The sequence below is a fragment of the Hesperophylax consimilis genome, chromosome 16 (assembly GCF_061612785.1).
Source record: "Hesperophylax consimilis isolate HC1 chromosome 16, BYU_Hcon_1.0, whole genome shotgun sequence".
NCBI classification, from domain to species: Eukaryota; Metazoa; Arthropoda; class Insecta; order Trichoptera; family Limnephilidae; genus Hesperophylax; species Hesperophylax consimilis.
In genome coordinates, this window is record NC_142851.1 from 2,599,192 (window position 1) to 2,611,878 (window position 12,687).

General features: G+C 34.9%; 1 protein-coding gene across 1 annotated transcript; it reads right to left on the bottom strand.

Annotated features, from left to right (window-relative positions):
• Positions 1-4,240: 4,240 nt before the first annotated feature.
• On the bottom strand, positions 4,241-11,891 carry Sgf11 (SAGA associated factor 11kDa). Its single transcript, XM_089641394.1, has 4 exons — positions 11,422-11,891; positions 9,539-9,707; positions 8,582-8,749; positions 4,241-5,997 (listed from the first exon to the last, which is right to left on the bottom strand). Exons 1-4 carry the CDS (start codon positions 11,777-11,779, stop codon positions 5,745-5,747), a joined length of 948 nt encoding a protein of 315 aa, XP_089497520.1. The 5' UTR covers positions 11,780-11,891; the 3' UTR covers positions 4,241-5,744.
• Between the last annotated feature and the right edge of the window lie 796 nt (positions 11,892-12,687).

The following is a 12,687-nucleotide window of genomic DNA, read 5'->3' on the forward strand; positions in this document are numbered from 1 at the left end:
CGGCGCCTGGCGCTAGTAAAAACCTCAAGGGTGCTCTGTATTAGGTATTATCAGTGCCTTGGCTCCTTGGCAAGTCGGCACCCGAAGCTGACTACTCTAATTGATATAATACATTTGTAAATAACATGAAATTTCTTATAGGAGACAACTTAATGGGGATTTCACCATTTAGTTGAATATTCCCCATCACTATATTTAATACATATGTAAGAAAAGTCCATAAGGCAACTTTCTCTCATTTTATTAGTAGACGCAGAGGTTAATTTAGTTATTTCAACTTCATAATAAATATATTTAAAAGTCTTTTCATAAAATATAGTTTTGTTCAGAGTCCTAACAAACCAAACATTTTCTATAAGGTATATATACCCAATTGTAGTTTTTTTGTTGTTGCATTTTTATGGCAGTTCAAAAAATGATACTGGTGGTTTTTAAAATACATATTTTATGTCCTTGTGTTCTGAAATATCAGAAAAAAGTAGACAAGTGTTAAGGGCCAACGTTAACCTGTGGTTTCTGACTTTTTTGGGTAAAAAAAAATAATTGGAATTTTGGTCTCCGGTGACATTTTTTGTTTGTTTTCAACTTAAAACATAAAAAATCGATTGGGTGGTTACTCGGCTAAGTGACCAGTGATGATATAAAGAATTAAAAAAAAAAAAAAAATTGTAAAAAAAACATCTAAAAAATTCACCAAAAACCAAATTTTATCTACATTTTTATTGCAAACTAGCTGTACCCCGCCACGCGTTGCTGTACAGTCTGTCTGTGCAGACAGAAACAGTAGCATGTGTTGCTTTTACGTCCAACAGATGGCGCTGTTTTTAAAAAAATACTGTTTTTACCAGTCACAGATCTATATAATATAGGTATACAAAAACACACACTTATTCGAATGCGACGTTGTGTCAAAATTTCAAAGCAATCGGTAAAGAACTTTATTAATAATTAAGTTAATTTAAGATGTTGAACAAACCAACATTTACATTTTTATTTATATTGAAGATATGTGTCAGTAATCACTGGTAAAAAAAGTAAGTCAAGTATGTCCCTTAACACCCTGTATATCCCAGAAAACCACCATAAAATGCAACTGCATTGCTTTTATGTTAACTTGAAAAAATAAAACAAAAAATTTGAATTCAACTTTTTTTATTTTCCTTGTACATATTTCACATTGATAAATATTTAGCAAATCAGGGATGTGTCTCCACACAGGCATTATATTAATAAATTACATCATTTTATTTTAATAAAATTTGATTTACTTAAAGTCACACGTGTAATAAACCATACTCACCGAACATTTTTACAGTGTCGTCAAAATTTTCAATCTAGTTTAGTATACATACCATTTCAGTCACGTTAGAAATTCATTTCATGAAATAGCTTCAAAAGCCTTTACATTATTAAAATTAAGATATACACATTATTGATTCAATTTACACATTATATTTTTATAAAGCTACTACATATTTATAAAACACAAAGCGATGAGTAATATTTTACCATCGCCCCGTTAAATGCAATATACAAAGGTTCCACAATTCATTCTAGTACATATTTATATTAGGGAACTTAACATTTTACGACAACTTACGAACTTTAAATGGTGTCTGGAAATTCGTAGTTCAAGCGGGGAAACTGTTGAATCGCATTTGGAGTCGATTTTGTGGTATGTACAACTTTTTTTGATTTTAGCTTTTGTTTTCAAGAGAAGTTTTTTTTCTTTTAATTTCCAAAATTTGAAAAAAAAAAAAAAAAAAATTGAAATACCTACTCAAGAGATTTAGATTCACCAGTTCCCACTTGTACTACCAGTTTCTCGTGTGTAAAGGAGTGAAATGTTGACACTCGTGCGCAGTAGCCTCTATTTTAAAACTATTTTGAGGTGTTTGAGATGTTTGACCTGTTCATGTCCTGACATCACCTATGCACTTTGATTTGTAATTTTTTGCCACTCGTTTGGTATTATTGTACCTCACGGTGATCCAAACCAATCGTAACCATTTTTCAAAGTGGCCTTATAAAAAGCAAAATAATATATGCGCTTGAATTAAGATATAAACAAAAACTTTAATTTAGTTCTTAACCCTTTCTCTGCCGGAAGGTATTTGGTTAAGATGTACCGGCAGGCCGCCAAATCAAATCGTCATATAGAACAGCGTGTTAACGCGCTAATTTTATATGGTCAGCCTTGTGAGCACGGCTACTTACAGCGCGTATACGTGCTTAAGGCACACAACCGGTTAACTAAGAATTATGGAGCATAACATTATTCATAAATAGAAAATTTAAAAAGGGCTACATACTTCAATTTGTTTGTTATCTGAAAGTTATAGTATATATATATATTTTGTATTATGAATTGTAATTTTTGTGTGATATTATGTACATATTTATGTATTTAAGACTAAATATAAAATATATATAGTTACATAAGAAAATAATATAATTTCAGAATTACCAGATATTTACGCAAAGAAAAATTCAATATTACGCATGAGGTAGGTAGTTATAGTCGAACCAGGCTATTTATGGCAGCCATTGGACACACTTTTATTTTTTTAAAGAAAGATAAACATTCCCGGGTTACGAAGAACCTGAAAATATTTGAAAATCCCGGGTTACGAATAACCTGACAACATTTGAAAATCTCTTACTACCATCACAATAAGCGGAAAATATTGCTTGTGATGGATGACTTCGCCAGTCGACGAATTGAACACACCACACCTGGGTGGGACCCAAACGCGATGCCAACTCAGCTAGTGACCAGTCATGAGTCATGGTCACTGTACAGTGTGTAAACACAAGCGTACACTCTTTCTTTGAGGCTTTGAGCGAGGTTGAGGAAATGGCAAATATAGATTTATATTTTAGAAAATATTCAATATTTATTAAAGATTTATATTGAAAAGCCATTAACTTTTTATCACTTTTTCGAAGTCTTAAATTCCGTACTTCTAAAGTTAAAATTTAGGGTGCACGGTTTATACACGGTGTAAAGATATTAAAGTGATTTGTTTTTAGGGTGTTATGCCGTGTTGCGCTATCCCCTTCTTTAGCCGACGTTTCGGACAGCATTGCAGTGTCCATCATCAGGGCAGATGTGCACTCAAAGATTTACACTGCAATGCTGTCCGAAACGTTGGCTAAAGAAGGAGTTAGCGCAACACGGCATAATACCCCAAAAACAATTCACTTTAATACTTTTGACCGTGAAAATCTAAAATCATACCAGTTAAAGATGAACATTGTTTGGTGTGATTACTTTGATTTATAAATGAATTCATAAGAAAATAATAGAGGTTAAGAGGCTAAGGTTATAGTAATGGGATGGATTTATCAAGCAAAGGAATAAAGATCTGTACAAAATACATTATTATATTAATTACTATCAATAACATTATTTTACACATCAAGATTAGCATACAAAATAGATATCAATCCTCTATCAAGCAATTTACAGTGTACATTTAGATAAGGAAAAAGCCATCATTCTTTGTATATTTTCTTACAGCTTATCTTAACAATCTAACTAACTACACATCCCTTTTCACTTTTATTCAGTCAGTTTTGCTCACAATTCTTTCTTACTTCAAAATCCTTTACAAAAATATTTACAATTAAACAAAACAGGGTATCTTTGTGTACAAAACATAGCGACCTGTTTTGACACAATTGACTTTATAATTTCACAAAGTTACATAATATTCCATCATAAAGTTACTTATTTCCAAAAAAAAAAACAACTTAATAAAGAAGATAATAATGGAAAATGTGGTGACTTTGATCAATTTTCAACTTTGAACCTAAATATTTTTTTTTATAAAATCATATAGGGGAAGTTTAAACTATCGAAATATATATTTTTAAATTGTTGTTTGGGGAGTCTAAAAAAACATGGTGATCAAAGTCACCTTTCGGAGTGGGGCGACTTTGGTATAAAATTTTATTAAAAAAAATTGGGAGTTTGATTATTCAAGTACATATTTATATATATCGATAGACACTGATATACATTACAATATTAATGACACAAAACTATTATAATCATTCAGGAATTTATACAATGTCTGAAAATGTCTAAAAAAAAAACAATTCAATCGGCAATATGTTTGAATATGGTTCCATGACATTTCATCAAAATGAAAATTCAACACACCTTTAAAAAGTGATACAGTCATTAAAAGTTATGAAAAAAAAACTAGGTTTAATAGTTACCTATGTAACCTATTTAACCTAGTTTTTGTTTCATAACTTTTCATGACTTTATATCACTTTTGAATACAACTAGAAACCAACTAATTTAATACTTATTTTATTGATGCAACATCAAATCATGTTGCCCGACAAAAAATTATTAAAAAAAGCGTGTAATTTCTGAGTGGTAGCAGAAATTATGTAGATATCTGCGATGGCCAAAGTCACCCCCCGATTCTATATTACGATAATTGTAACTCGAAATTTACTATTGTGAACATACAACAAATAGTGGTCAAGTCAAAGTCCTCGTTTGTTGGCATATTTTTAATTTAAAGTGTATTTTGTTTCATATACGTAAAAACTATCCCGACTTGCAAAGCCATGAGGACTTCTTAGTTTGCCACCGGACAGGGATTTTGACTTGACCACTTTCGTGTTTGCTCACAATATGTAATTTGTGACCCAAAATATGAGGTTAGTTGGAATATTATAATATTTGGTTTGCAAAATACTAAAAAACGTTAATAATTATTTTCTGTATTTTATCAGTAAATGTAAACACAATGATTTCTTAGCACAAAGACATGCAAGCAAAGCAATACTTATATAGAAAATACCTAAACGGAAGTTGTTAACTAACAATAATTATCATGGCTGTAGTCTTAACATAAACGTAAAACCTTCTTGATGAATTCTTACAATGATGGATCTGACCGTGTGGATTTCCATTGTGACCGGGTATATCATCAAAATAACAATTCAACACACCTACAAAAAGTGGTAGTATAAAGTCATGAAAAGTGATGAAACAAAATCTAGTTAAATAGGTAACTATTAAACTTAGTTTTTTTTTCATCACTTTTAATGATTCTATATCACGTTTTAAAGGTGTGTTGAATTTTCATTTTGATGAAATATCATGGAACCGGATTTCCATGCTCCATGGGAGTAGGTACTGGTTTTGAACTTTAAAAATGTGAAAGCCTCATATGACAACTAGATAAGAAAATAGATTTAAATATTAATTATCCTTAAAATAAATTTAACAAACACATATCAGTGCTGCTTGCCATAATAAAACCACTGAAGGCTATATTTTTAACATTTTTATAATATTTTTAACTATATTTAGACATTTGATTTTAATATGTGTTATGTGCACATTAGACACAGACATTGGAGTCATTATGAAGCTGTTACAAAATGACACCCCCCCCATTTAGTTTATTTTCAATCAAATATAGTCGCCATTATGTTTAATTGATTACTTTCTTGTTTAAACAATTTAAATCAACATCAATGGTGCAAACAGATGCCGTTTGGAGTCGGCACTCAAAAAAAAAAAAAAAAAAATACAACTACGTTGATATCTCAGAAACTATCGACAGTTCATCAAGAGTGTTCTGATTGGTCAATTAAGTGAAATTCATACTATGTGGATTGTAGAAAAAAAGTTCTGCATTCTAAGGTTAATACCCCAAAAGTAATGGTACAGTAGTTTATGGCAACTTGAACAGTATCTTACGACGCACGGATCACTCTCGTCCAGGGGAATGGTTCAGCTTCTCGCGCTTGGCGTTCTTGGAGTTCTTGGAGCGATGCTTGTCGCGCTTGCGGGAGGAGGAGGAGCAACTGGAGCTGGGACTGGAGTCGGGGGGCGAGCCCACGTCGTGCGGAGTCAGCGGGGTCACCCCTCCCTCGGCACTGTGCTCCATGAGTGCCGGGTCCAGCACGGTGCTGCGCAGAGTCTTGCGCTGCTCCTCGGTGTGCTGGGGGCACCGGGTGGATCTAAAAAATAATTTTCCACATACAGAAACGAAACTAACGTAAGATTGGGTAAGCGTAGGCGTTTTTTCCAACGGTTGATCTTGACAAATCAGTTTATTAATACATATAAGGCCAAGTTGTATCACAGAAAACACAAGTCATCAAATAACCCTTCAGCGCCATTTTGTTTCTTTTACAGTTGAAAGTTGTTGGGAAGTAAGAGCTTCATAGATGCATGCACAGATGGCAGTGCATAGAGCTTGCGTGGAAGTCCGCAAGATGGAGCCAGTGGCCAGTAGTCGCCAGGGCCAGTGGGAAGGCTCCCAGAGAAACTTACTGTTGCAGATTCCAATTAGCCAGCTACTAGTTAGGTCGACTATCGAGTCACCATTATAATAGTATACGGAGTAATAATAAATCCCTGATTTTTTTTTAATTTTTTTTTTTTTATAGTGAATACCTCACAAGAGTCCCAACTGCTCCCGTCTGGAGCCAGTGAGACTATGGCATCCCCAATTGGGGGATGTTGTGAGGCTGAAGGTAAGTGGGGAAGGGAAAGAGGAAGGTGGGGAAGTACCTGGCTATTCAGATCTAGTCACTAAACACGGCTAAAGCCATTTGGAGCAACGTTTCAATTCTGAATGGTGGTCTTACACCAGGGCGATACTGGTAGTATCTTCCACTCTGGAACGTGCCGCAAATATACTATATATTATTTTAATCAATTAATTGTGAAATAACACAAATTAATCAAATAAAATTTATTTGCGCACGCCGGGTTCGAACCCGCGACCTTCGGAATGGCAGTCCAATGCGTTACCACTGGACTATGCCGGCCGTCATAATTAATCTGAAAGAACCAATTATTTATAAATTCCTTCCAAGAAGAGTTGGAGACCTGTTTGTACGAACACAAAAAAAGTGCAGGAAAATAGGATTTGACCGGTCGGTGGCCGAGTTGACATCGCGCTTGGGTCCCACCCAGGCGTAGCGTGTTCAATTCCTCGGCTGGCTAAGTCCTCCATCACAACACAAGAAATATTTTCGGCTTTCTGTGGTGGTAGTAGGAGATTTTCAAATATTGTCAGGTTATTCGTAACCCGGGAATGTTTGACTTTCTTTAAAAAAAAAAATAAATAAATAAATAAATAATAAATAATGGTAACTCTGGCAATACTGATAAGACAGTATATAATGTAGTAAGTAGTTCAGTCTCTCTCACCTACCAACTGTCAACCTGCAAAGACCCTGTATTCATTAAAATAAATGTATAAGTATATATAACGGAGCATAATTGGAGCTACATGAACATCCACACTAAACAACATATTTAACAGAAAATTTTCAATTAATGGCGTTTTCTAAGTCCGTTTCAGCTTTTGAACAAATTGTGACCAGCAGAAGAGAACAACTATAATGTTGTTAAGCTTGTCAGCTTATTATAATTTAATAAAGAGCTGAAACGCACCTAAATCGGTGTTTAATGGGGACCTTTCAAGTGTCAAAAAACAAAATGGCGCCGAAAGGCCATCCGATGACATTTGAATTGCTGCAAAACAACTGGGCCTTAATGTAAGGAAACCGGTAATTTTTTTAATGATTTGTTAACATTCTGTAACTGAAGTTTGTTGTTCATAAGTTTTTCCTATCTATCCATATTATTAAAAAAAGTTGTGAAAGTTTAATTTGAGTAACCCCTTTTCAATTCCTTAAAGATGCTGTCAGAATGTTGGAGAATTTGTGTGTATTTCTACTTCTCAATAAAATCAAAATAAAGGGGATATTTCTGAATGTAATTTAAAAACTAAAAACTGGTGATGAAAATACGCTATCAAATTTTTTCATAAGAAATAAAAATATAAATTTTGAAATCAAATATGAAAAGTTTTAAAAATGGCTCACCTTACGTTTTTTCCTCTAAACTAAAATTACTGGTAATAAAAAAAAAACGCATTTTATTAGAAAAACGTATTATAAAAATTGTTGATTCATATAAAAACTAACTGTGTCCCGGCACACTTTGCTGTGGCTCAGTCTCTCTGTGCAGAAAACATGTTTGTCCAACAGATGACGCTGTTTTAAAAAAAAAAATTTACTGTCACAGGTGACATCTATATAAAATAAGTGCATAAAAACACATGTATTATGTTTTTATTTATGTAGATAAATAATAAATATAATTTTTTCTACATTTGAATATAAAGCGTGGTGTTTTCTCTGTCTAACGCCGTTTAGATCACATTTCTAACCATGGGAGTAAGGGAGACATAATGATTTCTATTAGATTGTATGAGCTGTTCCGAAAAGCGAACAAATTGACTCTACAGGTAATAGATCTCTATAGTCAAAACTATGAAGTTAGAGTCTAAGAAAGAACATCAACAAGAATATAACAAAATTAAGTGAAATGAAAAAAAAAAACTACTTTTTTGTTGTTGGTCGCGTGTACCTGTGTGCGACACCATAGACAAAGCAGCTTTCTTTTAGCCATGAATTATCAGCAGTGTATGGTTAGGCACCTGATCCTGTAATAACAAACGGCTTTCACACTTGCTTCTGACTTACCCTTACTCGACCTTATGTTTATGAGAAGAATTGTACAAACCTGGTGCAGAGTTTCTTGGTGTGCTCCGATACGACTCCGCAGATCTGCAGCAACAGGTTCTTCTTCTCGTTCCAGGACATGGTTTCGTAGGTGGCCCCGCCCGACTCCTGCGAGGAGTTGGCGCCGTCCGCACTGTTCCCATTGGTGCTGTTTGTCTTGGCATTTCCACTGTCAAGAAAAAATATAACAAAATTCTTCAACACCTGGAAAATGAGTAATATTTAGAAAATATTTCAAAACCGTAATTTCGGATAACGATAATCCTAGGCCATAACTATGATACAAACACCCATTCGCGGCAACAGTGTACTTTCGTAGTTTAATTTTAAACTGTAGACTGTAAACTGCTACTTACAGACGTACCTTGATTTTGTATTTATTTATTGTAATATAAAAAATATGAGTTACATTTATGAGCTTTATTATCTAATTATATTACTTCTTATAGTACTTATAATGAAAATCAAATTACTTAAATTTTTATTACTAATGCCATTGGAAGGCGAAACAGATGGTATGCTTAGTAATAATTACACAGCAGAAGAACCTGGTTAAACAATGAATAACAAAAGTTTTTTTATCATTTTCCAATCCTTCTTTTTATCAGCAAAGAAAACCCTTTTCAAGGCCATATTTTAGAAACTCTAATGAAGAACTCAAAAACTTTGAATGGTACCTCGTTTTCATGATATTTTAAAGTATTGTGTATGAATTTAAAAACCAAATCCCGTTTAGTTTCCCCGGAAATATGTTTAAATTTGAGGTTTTTGTGCAAAACTGGTCACTTCCACTCGCCACCATCTTCGTTATAATTCAGAAAAATTAAAATAAAGTATCTAGCCATCCCTTACAAATAATAGTTTAATTTATCTCGAAATAGCGATTAATGGAGGTTGTCGACTTTGCAAATAGTATGCTTGTTTATAATAAATACGCAAGAATATAATGATTCCTCACTTGAGTTTTGTCTGCTTCTTGACTCCGTTGTTTCTCAGCTTCTTCTTGCGACGATCGCCGACCCAGTCTGCGTCGTCATCATCATCACTCAGCCCCGCGTACAGCGCCGGCTCCTTGCTGTTGCTTGCGATGCGCCGCGATGCAATGCGGGAGCTGTTGCGTCCCATGCCTGCGCAAATTTCAACTTGTTATTCATTGATATGTATAGGGATAGAATGCTTGCTACAAAATGGATTGTACAGAATTCAAATATAACAACCCATCAGCTTGAAAATCTTATCGAGCGTGAGACCATTGTAAAATTTCCTGCCGTAGAAGTGTCATCTTGTCACACCGAACTATAATTATATTGAATGGCGGGTCAAATTTCAGCGCTGGAAGGAATGGGAAAGGGCACCCAAATGAGAAAGAAGGTACTCATCAATGGACCGGACCCTAGACGTACCAGGAACTACATACTCAATATGGACAGTGCATTCACTGAGGGAACTGGTAGGACTACTGACAGGTCACTGCCATCTAAGGGGATACACACACAGCCATTGGGAATGGACAACACCAATAGATGCAGAAGAGGATGAAGGTACTCCAGTTCACCTATAGTGCCAATGCCTAGCCCCGATAGGAACAAGGCTCAGCTACCTGGGAAGTCACATTGTTGATCCAGGAGACCTAGCCGAAAATCCAATGTCAACCCTGGTGAACTTTATCAAAGGAACCGGGTCACTGTCAAAGGAATGAGGTAAAATAAGTGCTCACGGGAACTGTGTAATATGTATCTGTCTATTATCCGATAGGCTGGATAGGTTGAAAGAATGCCAGATGACAGGACACAACAATTATGAACAAGTGGAAGCGACTCAGAGGCAGACAGAGAAAGAATTGGATAGAATATTAGACTGATAGTTCTGCTGTAACCTCTCTCGCATTCTCATTAACTATGCGCATTATAGAAAGAAAAAATCCAACGTAGCTCTCAGTGGTAGGGCCATAGTCGGTGTGTTCTATTGAACGCAAAATAAAACATTTTATTTTTATGAGGGTGGTATGCATAAAATAAATTTTTGATAATTATTACGAAAGTATTTACCGTAGCAAGGCCTTTGAAAGCATGTTACAAGTTATTTTGAAAATTAGTCCATTTTTTCATTCAATTTGCTACATGTATATAAAAACACTAGCTGTTGCTGTGCAGATAGAGAAACAATAACGCGTTTCGTCATACGCGTACATCTAACAGATGGTGCCGTTTTTCAAAATAAGCTAGTTTTTACCTGTTATATGTGACATCTATATAATATAGGCATATAAAAGCACACGCATATTCGAATACAATGCTGCATCAAAATTTCAAACCAATCCGTGAAGAACTTTAGGAGATTTAAGATTTAGAACAAACAAACATTTACATTTCTATGTATATAGATTGTAAATCATGTAGGTACTGAATGAGTTATATGTTGAAATTGTCGGAGTAATTTATCAATCAACATCACTCGATTAATATTTTGAGACAATGATGCAAAAAACATGAAAAACGCCTATGTAATATTGTAACCTGTTGATAGTTTCTATGAATAATAAATAGGTACATAATATTACTGCAATTATAAAAGCATTGTGGTACGTGACAGCATTTTTAACATGACAGTGTAATTTTAAATAAAAATATGTGCTTAAACGTTTTAATCGAAATCTACATTGGGTAATTTGCTAACATATCGCTAGACATGATAGTTAGATGTAATTGAACTAAAACTATATTTATTGAATGCATCTGAGTGTTTCCCTTTGGATTGCGTTGCGCAAAAACCCAGTTATAAATAGAACGAAAGATTATGGTAAAACTGCGTATTTCATTTGAAAAAAATAATTCCACTTACCCATGCATTTTTCAAGATGCGGAGCAAATCTCGTGGCTGAAACTGGTCGATCACAATTCGGACAGGAGCAGTTGCAATCAGGTGTCTTCTTGACAACTGACAATCCGAAAACGTCACATTCTGGAGTGCTGACAATTTGTAGGGGCTCTTCTTTCTCTGGCTCTCCTTCAATTATTTCTGTCAGGCCCGTCTTGATCCCGTGGTGGAACTCGAAAAGCACCCCCATCGTCAGATCTTCGACCAAAGAGTCGTAAATAAAGTTAGTAGCACTGTCCACATTTTCCTGATCTTCCATATACTCCTCGAACTTCTCGTGGATTTCGGTCACGGAGAACTCCTTGACCGCAAAGTGCAGCATGGTTGCTTTGTATTTATCGCGCGCACTTTTCACTTAGTAAACAATGTTTGTCTGACAAAACAAGCCCGTGAGATCGGCTCTCGGCTGTTCGGCGGATTTTGACAGTTGGGTTTTATTCATGTTTTATTGTTGCAGAAGCGCACTAAGCGAACATATGATTTCTGCCGCCAGCACCATCTGCGGACAGAACGACGAACTAGTCAGAGCTTTCAAATCTCCGGAAACCAGTGGTAAAAGCGGGAAACTGGTGAATCTACGAGTACATCAACATTATTTGATAAGCTTTCGTTTTCGTGTAAATCGAGCCCAAGTTTGGATTTTTTAGGTTTTTTTTTTTTTTAACATTATTTCTGGCTTTCACCCTTCAAGGGTGTTCTTGGATATCATTTAAAATTATTGAGAAATGAAAGGCGAATTTAAATATTAATTATATTTAAATGGGCAAATTTCAAAATTATAATGAAAATTGGAGTCGAGTTCAGACTTAGAAGAGATGAGATGTTGAATGGAGGGGAGGCAATTTTAGATAAGGCTTGATAGAAGAGAGGATATTTGTTTAGAGAGGGACAACCAAAAAATATGTGATCTAAAGTTCCCACTTCTAGACCACAGAATGTACAATCTGAGGAGTCAACGACGTGAATTTTAAAAAGATGGGAAGGAACGGAACAATGTCCGATCCTCATTCGAATGAGTGAAGAAATTTCTTTTTTGGAAAAATGAGGGAATTGCTGAAACCACGGTTTTGATGGAATAGTCCTTTGTATTGAGGCATAGCAGGCTCCCTTGGATTGACTAGCAATGTGCCAATACTCAGACCAAACGTTGCTGGATCTATCTTTGATGATGGAAAAAATGTCAGATAGGGGAATGTGGTTTACGAGGGTAACAACAGGGTTGGACGCTCC